The following is a 14,234-nucleotide window of genomic DNA, read 5'->3' on the forward strand; positions in this document are numbered from 1 at the left end:
TAACGTATACTATCAATAATTCATAAAGAGAAATATCTTCAAAACGTGTTAAACAAACATTTAATGGCGAAACGGTTGAACGATAACTTTTTATTAGTCTAACGAGTAGGAAAAAATTTATTGATCGACACGGTTACGAGAATCTTCGCTCTGAGAAAATGTACAAATATTCGCTGAACGTTTACGCTATAGTAAAATTGGTACACCATATACGTAAATCTTTTCCATACACGTAAATAATTCACTAAATACCGATGGTACGACGTTCGCTCGTTTACCTACATATATGCTCGTTATGGACTAGTTTGATGGACGATCGGTAACTTGAGCTCGATCTGATGATTAGAAACTACCAGATACCTAAACGAGAAATTCATTTACAATTAACTTAGCTTAAATCTACCTCGCACGTGCTGCTTAACTCACATATACTAGGTTAACAAACAACTCGACGTATCTCGCAAGGACTTTAACCATCTAGTTATGTTACGCTTTCTGATAAATTCCAGTCGAAAGGAAAATACAGGTGTGAATAAACCGGCTGACGCGATTTGAATACTTAATCGTTCAGTTTATTCGTATGAGCAATTAAATGATACATATACATGGTGTGTATGAATTACGTGTCTCTCACTTAAGTCTAATACATCGACAGCGATCGGAGGCGCGTACAGAGCATCGAACGAAGCAAAGTACCGCCACGATTGCGTAGTTACGTTAATGATACTACTAGTCCGTATTGAAATTACTTAAGAGCCTCACGGATCCGTTTCTCTGGCGAGATACGATGCTGGCACAATTTCATAGATCGGTGTCGTACCAAGCTGCAACCTGGTTATTATCTTGCGGGGGTGCAGGAAGCTCTCCTAAATGATCGAAACTCAGGTCACCCTCGTGCGCTACGTCCATAGTGTCCATCGCGCCATATGTCGACCCTCCACCTATTTCCAACCCTTGCATCGAATCTACTGGTATCTGGTCATAACCTGTTTCGTACAAAATTTACAATGAACCCAATGTGTAGCCCTTTACCTTACAACATTTAATCGAAAATAACTACAGCGTCAATGATTCTGTGAAAATGTTCTCAACCCAGTAAAGCACAACCTTGCTAGATAATCGCGACATTAGGTTCTCTCGCCGAGATACCATTGCTTTTCGTTCTCTGATATTATAAAGCAGGAACAGAAAGCAAACGATTATTCCAAATCATGGAAGTTTCATTTCTTCTTGATTTGTGATACCGGCACTTTTAATCTATTAACCGGGTCGTCCCTTGAACAGAAATGTTCTGTAACTACAATGTGAAATTGAAAATTAGCGACAAAGATAAATCTCTTAATGATGGAGAAATATTTCAGTTGCATCGACTTTAGACCTCGCGAACATGAATACGGTATAATTAATTTTTAACAAAAATAGGATGTACGAATTGACAGGATATTCCCAAGTAAAGGAATTATATTGAACAGATTCGATAAATTTTCCCCAGTTAATAGGTTAAAAAACTGCGTGAGATCAACCAAATTCGAGACAAGTAACGGGTAGAACGATAGCCACGAGATGCATTCGATTGAACGTAAATGAAAAAGGACAAATAGGAAGCCAAAGTTTGAATTCGCGCGTATGACTGATAATACTTGATAACAAACTTTCTTCGCAATACTCGTTTCCGCGACAGCACATTTCTGACAAACGTATCTTATCTAATTACTTACGAATACTTATCTATGCTTCTTTCCACCATAAAGTACGTTCACTTAGAGGAAAGATGATAAAAATACAAATATATCATGCACAACATTGTATAAATATATAAAAAAGAAATAAATAAATAGACACGCTACGTATGAATCTGTGGTACTCTTGATAAGAAACAAAAATGAAAAAGAAATTGAAACATTCACAAAACGTGCATTACGTGTAATATTTACCAAATTCAATAAAACGTGTATCGTATGGCCAGGATATATAAGACACAATGTATAAACTATGAAAAGCGTGTGAAAGAAGACATTTAGCGATTAGTCACTAAAGCAGATAACAGAACAGTACGTAAGAGCTGAGTATCACCTATGTTACTGCGAGATACTGTTGATAGCCTGTATTTTAATATAAGTCCGTGGGTTAAGCTGCTGTTAAAATAACATAGAATTAAATGCAATGCTTTCTTCTTATCATCGGTTGTTTTTTTTTCTTTTTCCTTTTTCTTTTTTTTTTTTAGAAATGAAAGTGTTACCAAATTTCTCATTTCGTATATCGCACAAATAGGGGGAGGAAACGAACACGAGCACAGGAATTCGCATTACCAGTGATTTTCTGATGCAGAAACGAAGGGAACACATTTCGTTTGAAAGAGGTCTTGATAGCGAGTGATTCTTGGGTTACATTCGTTACAAGGCGTATCAAAAGTTTCGAAGATCGCACCGTTAATACCGTGGGGAAGAAACACCGTAAAAATTCACTTGTAAATTCATCTACGACCGATCGACCGTATCGATCGTCCGAAAGCTATTAATCGGATAAAAAGGATAAGGCTCGTAACTTACCTTGCGGTTGATACCCTCGACCTCCGTGGCTGCTGTGTACACTAGGAGGTCCTTGTCCATACATACCGTCATAGCCTTGATCAGGGCCAAGCATGTCCTGAAGAGATTAGGTAGCTCAGATCAACACAAAACGTATCTTCCTTTACAGGCGTGTCTTTAACAGCCGGCGAGGGTAATACGTCAAGATACTCGTGTCGCAGTATCACCGACAACTCCGCGTACGAAAACATCGTTTATAGGCATTACAATATACGTGGAACATGAGTAAACGTGTGACGAGTTTATAGCGTTTGAAAAAGTAATCGCGGATGGGCTTTATGTTATTCAACCTATTATGGTGGGGGATGAAACACGAATGATGATGAAACGCATTCTCATGCATAACGTAATGTTGCAATCTAAGGATATATCATAATAAAATCATCGCTGTACATTTATTACAGGTTCTTCCATTGCTCCATTAGGCATATTTCATTTGAAACTTTTCAACGAATATGGAATAGCGTGAAAGGTTGAAGCATCGATTTCAACGAGAGTTATAATGAATACATACGTAGAATTTGTCCAAATATTATGGGTGATACTCGAAAGTTTTTCGCCAATTTTATGATATGTGGGTCTAAAGTTCGAAATTTTTACTCTCTAATCGATTTAATTTTCATAATTGTCACCTAAGTTGTGCGAACTGGAATAATGGATAACGACATTCACTTTTGCAAACACTATCTAATTATATATTGCTAAACTTACATGAAGGGGACGATTACGTATGCGAGTACCTGTTACTAGTCAGATAAAATTGCTGTATCGTTATTATGCCCTCGTGGCTTAATTTACTTAACACGATGTAACCAAGTGTGAAAGGGAAATCTGATGCTTGAATAAATTAGCTTACGAACCGATGACAATCTGTCTAGTAATAATAAAAATCGGCTTACGCGTTTATTCCTAGAATCTATTCGAAAGCTAGCACGGTATAGCATATACTAAAATTTTATCGCAGCAGCACATGCCGCTAGATGAAAACCAAAAAAAAAAAAAAAAAAAAAAAGAAGAAAAATACAATCGGGGCTATGTTACAAGGTGTTTATAAACGAATAAATTTAACCACGGCATAAGCGAAGCATGCATCGATATTATGTGTGGATTACGATACCTGTAGATCTGGACCCATCCCAAAGTCAGCGTTATTCCAGAGGTTTGTATCCTCGCGTAACAAAGAGTTGGTGAGCTCCATGGAGAGTCGTTTCTTATATTCTTGTGGTTTATCTTCGCTCATGCGGAACAGCACAGCTGCCGCATAAGTCGCGACACCTTCGTTTCTAGAGTGAAGCAACTCCGTTAAAGGAGCAGTAGCACCTTCTTGTTCGATCATTTCGGCACCTTCTTTGTCCGCGGCAAGTTCGCAAAGTACGCCAGCTGCGACGCGTTGAATATTTTCAATCTCGTTAAATAGCAACTAAAATCAAGATACAAGCGCATTAGAGCAAATTATTAACATCGAGCAAACTAAAGGAAACCAAGTTTTGAGGAAAATGTATATTAAAATTACCTGTACGAAGATCGGAATTACGTTCTGAGATCTGATAATGACCCTGTTGTGTGATTCTCTCGCGAGGATATGAAGCGCTCCCACAGTACCTTCCACTATTTCCTCCATTCGAACACCGCCATCCGCGTATGCACCTGATGTTTGCTGACTTCCAGTACTTGCCACTGATGAACGTTGTTGCTAAAGTGGAATTGATCATTTTTAAATACGTTCTAACTTAGATAATCGAATATACGGAATCGCTTCGAAAGGGATGCTTACTCGTTGTGTCTCGGGGAAAGCACGCATCAGAAGCCTGACCAGATGATGAATCGCGCCGTGGTCACGAAGCGGGCCGTGATTCGCGGGACAAAGAGCCAAATTGCGAATTAATCCTATTACAGCTTTAACCAATGGCCAACGTGAAGGCGGGTGTAAAAGTTTTACTATGACCTGAATTCCGTAATTTAGGCGGACTGAATTCTGTGCCATTTCCGCTTCCACGTGACGCGACGTTAGATGACGAAGCGCGCATACCGCTGGTTCGCTGATCTCCTCCCGACTATCCGCGTAAATGATTGTACGTACAAGAGCGTCGACACCTCCCACTTGGCATACTGTTACCTTATTACGTTGATTATTGCAAGTCAAATTCGACAAGATACCAGCGGCACATGTAACGACATTTACGTCGGTAGAGCTAAGAACTTGTACAAGACTCTGTAATAAACCCTCTAATCCATCGACTTTGGTGCCAGCGTCCGATAAATTTCGTAACGTCCACAAACAATTTTGGACGAGTCTCTGGCTTGGATTACCGAGATGCATGGCAAGAGCCTGCATACCACCAGCTTCGACTATCACCGGTTTATTACTAAGACAAACGGACAACACTTTCAAGGCTCTTGAAGTCGTCCATAGAAGCTTCTCATAATCGTAAGAACGCATTATGCGTACCAACTCTATTGGTCCTTGAGAAGCTAATATAATTAATTTGCTCTCTTGATTACCGTATGCGAGAATTTGCAAGCAATCGGTTACTATAGCTAAAAATTTGACGTTATCCCGCTGTAGCAGTGCAACCATTTTCTGTAATCCTCCGGCAAGTCGTACAGCCATTTTAGAACCATCCTGATGCAAAAGTAAATTATGGAGAGTCGTGATTGCGTAAAACAATACGGATTCCATTGGAGAACTCAAAAGTTTCACAAGAGCGGGTATTCCTCCGCTTTTGAAAATAGCCAGCAGACCTTGTCTATGATGAGACAAATTGTGCAAGGTGCCGACTGCTGCTTTGGTAGATTCAAGGTCGTCACTGTTTGAAATGGCACGAACTAAAGCTGCTACCATTTGTGAACTGTTCATAATAGCATGACGAGATGCTTCCTTCTTGGAAAGTTGGTGAACTACCATCGCTGCTTTAGACACAACAACTTGGTCCTCGTCGTTTAACAGCTTTATTAATTCTGGTATTGCACGTGTTGCAAGATCTGCGTCATCTTGATAGTTTATCAAATTGACAACCGCGTGCTTCAACATTTGACTCGGTTCTGCCAATCTCTGAACAGCTGTAGGTTGAGCCGGATCATACTGCGTTGAAGGAATTTCTATACCCTCCTCCAATGTTTCGGGAAACATAGCTGCGCGAACACGCTGAGATCTCGTATGATTCAATTGTTGATTCATTTCATCGACTTGATCTTGAGTAAAACCCTGTGCAAATCCTTGATCCAAATCAAACATCAGCTGATCACCTTCCATCTCGTCATCTTCTTTGCCTGATAAAGATGGCGCTTGGGTGACAGTGCCAGAATGTATTCCTGAATCACCCATGTAAGAATTTTGCTGCCACATCAAAGTTTGTTCTTTGGCAGATCCCATGGGTAGATCACCCAAACCCTGATAATTCCCGTGAGACACTACAAAATTAATTGCACAAAATGATACAAATGTTCAGCGTAACATACACAATACGTCATAGGTTGGCCACAGAATATTACTCACTTGGTCTGGATTGATTCGAAGACATTTGATAACTCATGGCTCCTACGGGAGAATCTATCCACACCTAAAATAGAAGAAAACCGTGCTATACACATCTATAACGCAACCATCGCTCGCATAAAGTTAGCATAAGTTTAAAGAGACAAGAGAAAACGAAACATTAAAGCACGTATAAAGTACTTTAACGCGTAATCACGACGTTATCACGATATTCAAAGGCGCTCAATGTGGCGTAAATATGGTGAAAAGGAATACGAAAATATAATACGAACTGGAATACACCTCTGTGTCGGTTGGCGCACAACTAATAAGAGAAAAAAATGTCTTCGATTACACGGGCGAAAGTTTCGTCTTCTCGTTCAAAGTTTTGAAGACGCCACGACGCGCATAGGGTCAGTGCACTGTATTGCGAAGAATGGAAGGAGGATGCAACTACGCGGAATGTGGGCACGATCGAAAGATTCCTCTGAGCGTTGTCGCAGCTTCCACTTTTACATTGGAACACGAGCGGGGGACACGGTGGTTCGATCGAATACGGTAGGAAATCGTATCTCGAGGGATGCACACGAGGCCGCAAACGATACTCGATTTCCAAAGGTAGAGGGACGCGCGTGGGCGTGCGGCACAACAAAGGCTCTGAGAATGCAATGCATCACCATTTTCCGAGGATCCACGAGCGGCGGAGAGTGGAGTGCGGAGAGTGGCAGGGAAGCGAAAACGGAAGGAAGGGGCAACAAGAGAGCTGACTACGATACATTAATGGAAGAGAGAAAGGGGACGAGAAAAGGAGAGAGAGGAAGAACACTTTGACACACCCAGCGTAAACACCGCCGTCACGGAAATGACAATTTTTTTCCTATCGGTCGATGCAATGGCGAATGATAAAATAATGCTGTGCTTACCGTATAGCGAGGATCGACCGAAGGCGACTTCGTGAATCGTGCTCGAACGAGGACACGAATGACTCACTACCGTACGCTCGATCCACCAAATTCCCGTTTGTCCCCGACGCTCAATCCACCTATCTCTTCTCCGTACGGAGCTCTTGGCCTTTCTTGCCTCGAATCCGTCAACTAAAGATGGCGGAAAACGACGCGGAACCTTCGATTCTACCGCCACCTGTCGTCTGCACTGATTCGAATCTGCAGTGGTGCTCAATACCCATAATGTAACCTCGATTAGCTCGGTTGCTCGTAGGAGAATATTTATCGATTTTTACCCCTTGCGAATAGTCGATCGTATCTAACTCAAACTCGTTTACTTCACTTCCGAGAATCCTCTAATTAATTTATTTCCCCTGAATCCTATACTTGTTTTAACTGATGCGCACCTTTCGACGCGAGAATCGCATCTGTAAGTACGTGCATACTCGCTCGTTGCATTCTAAGTTTAAGGTTATATGCAAATTGAACTCGATGGAAATAAAAAGTACATGGTGAAACGTACAAGTTATTTTTCCAGTTGAAATTAATCGATCTGCAATTTACATGAGTTTCGTAAATATCGTGTATGAATAAATTTACGGATACAACCGAGTATTTTGGTATATACTTGGTGATCGGAAAGAATGAAACCGATCTGCCGGTACGTCAGAAAAAAATATGCCAGATGGTGAAACCAGCGATACCCTATAATGTCCCAGTACCTCACGTACGAAGACTGAGGGATAATATGCTGCAGTCGGGGAGATCAATTTCAATTAAAAGACAATTCCCTAGGACATGGCAATTTTTTAATGGATTCGTGGGTATTTGTCCATCCACGGTAGTCGAGAATTTCTGATCGAGTTCAGGAGTAAATCGTGCAGCTAGACAGCTAGAATGCGCACAAAATAACAGACACTGGAGTCCAAAGTAAAATATACTGGCCGTTTGGCGGGAACACCATTCGTTATCGGCTGCGCCCACGCCGATTAATTTTCGGATGCGTGATGGCGGTACCGTTCCTTCCGTTCCGTACAGTGATGATACATTTTATGTCAACGCTGATATTGAACGGATAATCGGAAAAAAGGAAAACGCGTTTTCAAATACATCATCGTGTCGATATTGAAATATCGAAGCGCAAAGCTTCCTGGAATAAATATATCCCCGTTCTTTCAATTAATAACAAGCAATAACTACATTTTGTATAATTTTGAAAATAAAGGAAATGCTTTGTCGCGTACGAAATCTCGATCGATTCACCGCAAATGTTCGCAATATCGGACGTGCCAACGGCGTGAAACGTCATTCGAGACAATATCGAACTCGCAATAAACTGTCATCTGCGTATCTTGAATTCGTTTTACGTTCATATACTTTACAAAAAAAAATCGTTCATATATTTCATTGGTTAACTTGTTAAAACATTCGATACGGTAGAAATGTCTTTTAATCGAAAAGAATTACGTGTTATTTTCGATCCGCGAGAGATCTCGAATAAAATATGTAACATCGAACAGGCGGACAGTTTTACGATGATTCATCGGACAGGGGAATACACATTTTTTTTTTCACGAAATATTTATTTATTTACATAAGTTTCGAGTACGACGTATTCTTGTCGGTTTCGTTTATTTATGAGCTTAAAGGGGAATCGTGTGGCCCACGCTTCGCTATGTCAAATATATACTGCCCTCCTTAACCAAATGAGCAAAATCGAACGTTTAGTATGATCGAGTAAAAAAGTAAGCTGAGAAATATGTTCGCTTCGCGTGGTCTACCTATCGATCGATCGGTCAGATGATCGAGCAAACAAGAGATCGAGTTTTCGTTTAGTTTAGCCGGTCGACTCTTGAAATTTCGCATGGTCTTCGAAAAAAGCAAGGTACCGTCTTGAAGGCAGACCAGGTAGAGAGCATAGAGGGTGACAGATGCCCGTTCAACGGTGTGTCTCCCCACCTACGCGGCATGCTGCTGACACGAGCGTTTATGTCTGCATAAATTCTCATTTGAGCCCCGATAATAAAGTAAGCACACGAGGGGGACGGACACACGTTGCCCGGTTCGGCGAGCACAGGCTGATACATAGATCACCGCTGAACGCGGGGCAAGAAAAGGGGGAAGAGTCGGGCAGGGTTGTAAGAGAGAAAGAGAAAGATAGAGCGAGGGAGAGACGAGGACTGAAGGGATGAGGAGTTCAGGGGCTGAGAGGTTCGAAGGGGTGGAGGGACCAACGATGGCTAGGCATATATTTATGTGTATCTATATAAGGTACACACGAGCACACGTTGCCTCTCGAACGAGTCACTATACAAAGCTGGACGCACGCACGTACACAACATTCTCGAGATGCAACGTGCTTAATTATATGCATTCTCAGAATCTGCGCTGCTCTCCTCCGCTTAATGCCCGTGTATTCTGCAATGCTTCGTGTTTACGCGGCGAAAGGGAGGATAGTCACCGTACCTCATTTACCGTTCCGTCTTGCAGAAGAAGAGCTAATAGGAGCGTATGGAAATCATCCTCGATCATCAACATTCTTTTCAGCAGATCGACTGAAGATATCGTCGTGAATCACGGCCGACGACTTTGCATCGTTAAATCTCCGTTATTCCATCCCGAGTGATCGGGTTTATATCCTATACCGAGTGATCAAGCACGCGGAAGTTTTAGTCCAATTTCACCTGAAAGTCTGAGACCGCGGAAAGGTAGGAATGATCATTCTCGTCCCGAGGGAAGGGAACGAGTCAACCAGAGAAGTTTCGGAGACACAGTCGTATCGTCTGGCATGGTTGATGGAGTAGTCTCGTGGCTAATGTCGAGCGAGGATAGCGAGTACAGTCAGCGTCGAGGACGACGACGACAAAGACGACGAACGATACCCGATTCATCACTCAGACCGACCTAAGGGATTCACGCAACTCCCAAAACGCAAACGAGTTAACAAAGCGTCGAACACTATGATCAAACGTATAATGAGAATGTTTCGCGTATACCGCCAAGTCACGGAAGTCGAAGATTCACGCTTCAAATAGCGATCGAACGATCTCCGTTGCAGATATTTACGATAGTACAGTTAAATAATGGAAAAGGCTAGTAACGCTGTGAATGAGAGAGGACTGTGCTGCGAAAGAGAGAAAAGCACGGGATGGGAAAGAGGCAGGAAGATACGAGGGTAGCGTGGTACCGTGGTACCGTGGTACCGGGGCAGCTCGTCGAGATGGTATCCGGGGCGTGCCTCGTGTACCGCGGCGTCGTCGAATCGAAACCCTTGGCGAAGGTCATCGAGATCAGCGCACTCGGCACGTCGATCAGACGATTTTGTGCGGCACACCTGCGCTCAGGCTTATCCGGTCTGCCCTGAGCGGCTCCTCGCGCGCACAGCGTGTGGGTGCGGGCTGACAGCTCCTATCGGAATGGCTCGGATAGGTTATTGGAGGTCCTCAAATGGTATCGAACAAGGTTCTGCTGGGACGCGCGGGAGGGGTGATAAGAGGGAGCGGTTTCTCTAAGTATCGCGAAAGGCACGCATACTACTACGATCTGCAGTACGCACACGGGGCCAGGGAGGCGCACCATATGAACGTCCTGTGCGACGAGACGCGAGTGTGCGTTTACTAGCACAGTTCGAGATCGTCTCGAAGGTACACGTCGATTTCCGTACGGACATATGCGCGACTCTCTCGGCCAGGTAAATGTGTGCGTAAGTCGAATGCACGCGCGTGTACGAGTCCGAGATTGGCCGGTCTACTCGATGCCGAGGGAAAAGATACTGCGGGACGTGGCCATCACTGATGAGCCAACCCACACCGTGCGACAGCGACAAACAGGACAGCACCGGGACAGGACAGGACCGTCTCGCTCGGTATCAGGACTGTAAATCCGGGATTTTATTCGCCCGGTATCGAGGTTTATAGTGTCCTCAGTGGTACGGCCATGTGTGAGTCGTTCGCTCGCGTACGTGTGTCTGAGTTATGTTCAACCGTCTCGCGGCAAGACGTTTGCATATCTCCGCTCTTTCGCTCTCCTATACGAACCAACGTCTCCGGCGGAGACGAACCGTACCAGGGGAAAGAGAAGAACAGGAAAGGACGATCCACACACCGTCGTCTTCCCCTCGGAGGAGAACTCCGTTTACTTCGGTCCGTCATCCTCCGCCTCTGTTCGCGAAACGAGACCTTCCTGAAAAACGCGCGGTTTATCTTGGCCCCTGGTATCCCCCGTATACACCAGGTATTAACCGGCTGTCCGGCGAATCGAATTTATCGGACGGCCTGGCTTTATCGAACGCCCCCACTTAACGTCCCGCTTAATTAGACACCGGCCGACCGGTGTGCTTAATGACGGAGGAGTCCCGATGACGCCAGGACGAGCGCTCCTACTGCCATTCGATCCTCTTTGACGCCCTATCGCCACGTCTGCGTTCCTACGCTATTCCTTTCTACCGCCCAATTCTCCCTCGACAGGACCACCGACCACAACTGCTCGAAAAACTTTCGCAAACTTTTGCCGTCACTTTTTCCAGTGAACCATTTCCATCTTCTTTTTCTTTTTCTTCCTTCTACTTATTCTTTACTCGCCCCTTTTGCACCGACTGTTCCTACCAGTCCGTTGTGCAACTACGTTGTGCTTCGGAGTCGATATCACGATCAGAGAAAAAGGGTGAGAAAGAGAGAGAGAGAGAGAGAGAGAGAGAGAGAGAGAGGGAGGGAGAGAGGAAAGGAAAACGGAAGTGACTCGTTATCCACTCGTTTAATCCTCTTTCGTTTTCTACCGAAATCGCCTATCGCGATATAAAAAAGAGAAGAATCTTTGATTCGAGAATTCGTACGAATCGCACTGAATCGCGGCAGCTTCCGTTACATTACGGCGTGGCGAAAAAATGGAGGATCGAGGAGAAGGAGGCTTTTGGATAACACCGGTTATGCCCGATGGTCGATGGTAGTTTTACGACGAAAGTTGGAATAATCGTACATGTTCCCGCTACCGGGTAACTTTAATATGGCAAGAAGATAAAATTGAATGCCTGGATGTTGGCGAAATCGTCGGGACGCATTACGCGGCAATCAGGTAACGATAATTTTCGCGTTACGTGACAGCGATTGGCCGGCACTGCTTGCAACTCGACGAACACCCTTTGCTCTTTGCTCTTTTTCGCCGACGAAAGAGCAAAGACTTTTCGGCGTCGAGATTTATTTTGTCACCGTACATTGTTCGTTCTGTTTACCGTAACAGCCGCATCCCGGATCGAGCCACGACGGTGCAAACAACGATATGATCGAGGTCGCGTGAAGCAAAGGATAAAAAAAACCTTAGTTTTCCTCAGTTTAGAGATAGTAGATAAGACATTTGAACTCGGTGGACAGAGTAAACACGATCGTGCCTTACAAAAATTCACTCGCTTCGTTGTTCGAGCGAGTTCGCGCCCACTGGAATTATTGGCAAGAAGAGGAAGGCAGAGAAGAGGAAAATAAGAAATGGTTGGTACATTATGGCGCGGTTACGTAGGAGAAGCGATCGCGTTATCGATGTTACGTTAGCCCAACTTTGCTAGGGCTAACGATAAATTATCGGGATAGTATTAGAAATTGATTACGCACCATTGATTATTCGGCCACGAACGCTGGTACGGTAAATAGTGGTTATTCGGCAATAATTTATCAGAGATTAGTATTAGTTCCGTTGTTCTGGTTTACTCCAGCGACTATCGAACTCGCGCAAGGAAAGCCGGAGCTCCGTCCGAGAGGTTGTTCCTGTTGAGCGGAAGCGATGACCGCGGAGAGAGGGCCGCCTCGGTAAAAAGCATGCACCCTCGTTCGATGCGGATCGAGCACGGCTCTCGGAGCACGCGACGTTTCGCGACGGGGTTTGAACGATCGGCACGCAGGAACGCCGCGGCAACGGTGACCGCGTAGGAAAGAAAACGAGACTTATAGAAATAAATTCAATTGCAAGAATAATTATCGCCGCTTATCCGCGTATAAAGTAGGATATCCTACGGCAGGACTCGTGACAGGTACCAATTACCTTCATAAATGAGAAGCATTCAATTCAATTTTCATAAATAAGAGCTATTCAAATGAGCGGGGTGAGGTGAAGCGGTGGATAAGAGCAAAGAACGAAGAGGAGGAGAAACAGAGAGAAGAAAAAGGAAGAAGAGGAAGAGGAAGGGAACGCTGAGGGAAGAAGTAGGAGGAGGAGTGGAAGAAGAAGAAGAAGAAGAAGGAGAAGAAGAAGAAGAAGAAGAGGAAACGAAGAAAGAGATGACGAGGATGACGAAGAAGAAAGGCAATCGGAGGAAGGGAAGGCGTCGAAGAAGCTCGAAGAAGAATCTTGGAAGGGGGGAAGAAGAGAGAATCGGTCGAAGAAGGTGGAGAACGAAGGAGGCGGGCTGGCAGCGAGTTTTGGTGGCGGGGAAGTGATCTAAGCGATGCGACAGCGGGGAGTAAGCTGGATATATTGCCGCCTGAGAGCGCGCTGTTTTCAACCAATTATTTCTACTTGTGGTTGCATGACGGGTACGGGCATGGCCACGGCGGGGTGGGTCGGGGGCGGCAGTGTACGAGAAAGAGGCGAGTTAATGCCATAAATACATCAGCGTTATGGATGCCAGCAATTATATGAGCCCCGACGAGGTGGAGCGCCTCGTTGTGTATACGTATGTATACACCTATATCCTGTATCTGTCTATATACCACACACTTACGTGTATGTATGACATGATCCTTCGGCCCCGGATACCTCGGCCTCACCTTGGTTGCAACTGGTCCGGTTCTCACGTTAAATCGAATCCGCTGCCAATCGAATTATTTTCGTCCATCGGCCGCGTGCTCCTTTCGTCGTACACCTATCCACGATCGTGTTCCTGCTCATCCTCGTCCACGTACTCGATCGCAAATACGCCAAGTATCCGAAGACAACCGGCGTCATGTTTATCGCGCCGATCTGCTATCGGTCAAAGTTTACGCGATGCAGAGATAAAACGATAAGGAACGATACGTCTAACGGAATAAGCGGAGGATGTACGCGATGGAGGAAATAACTGCTACGCCGTGGCATCGCTGCCTCCCCTATTTCGTAAAATAAGCCACGTATACGCGTATACTTATGTGTTAATATCTCCGACAGCGCGCGAATCCGATACGAATTTAAGGCAGCTGTAGGCGGTAAGCGAATACGGATATTTTTGACAATATTGCGAATACGAAACGTGCCGCAACGTCAGAC

The 14,234-nt window shown here is 44.4% G+C and overlaps 1 protein-coding gene across 4 annotated transcripts; it reads right to left on the reverse strand.

Annotated features, from left to right (window-relative positions):
- Window positions 1-550: 550 nt before the first annotated feature.
- Window positions 551-7,180, reverse strand: LOC122574074 (armadillo segment polarity protein). Of its 4 annotated transcripts, XR_006318887.1 has the most exons (8): window positions 6,987-7,180; window positions 6,085-6,148; window positions 4,363-5,999; window positions 4,102-4,281; window positions 3,706-4,008; window positions 2,550-2,646; window positions 2,074-2,135; window positions 894-986 (listed from the first exon to the last, which is right to left on the reverse strand). XR_006318887.1 is itself a non-coding variant. In XM_043741182.1 (7 exons), exons 2-7 carry the CDS (start codon window positions 6,119-6,121, stop codon window positions 802-804), a joined length of 2,439 nt encoding a protein of 812 aa, XP_043597117.1. In that variant the 5' UTR covers window positions 6,122-6,148; window positions 6,987-7,180; the 3' UTR covers window positions 551-801. The 4 variants fall into 4 exon arrangements, 3 of the variants coding, with proteins under 3 accessions (XP_043597117.1, XP_043597118.1, XP_043597119.1); XM_043741182.1 differs by lacking the exon at window positions 2,074-2,135 and having other exon boundaries at window positions 551-986; XM_043741183.1 differs by lacking the exons at window positions 2,074-2,135; window positions 6,987-7,180 and adding an exon at window positions 6,357-6,733 and having other exon boundaries at window positions 551-986.
- Window positions 7,181-14,234: the final 7,054 nt, after the last annotated feature.

This window comes from Bombus pyrosoma, linkage group LG13 (genome assembly GCF_014825855.1).
Source record: "Bombus pyrosoma isolate SC7728 linkage group LG13, ASM1482585v1, whole genome shotgun sequence".
NCBI lineage: Eukaryota > Metazoa > Arthropoda > Insecta > Hymenoptera > Apidae > Bombus > Bombus pyrosoma.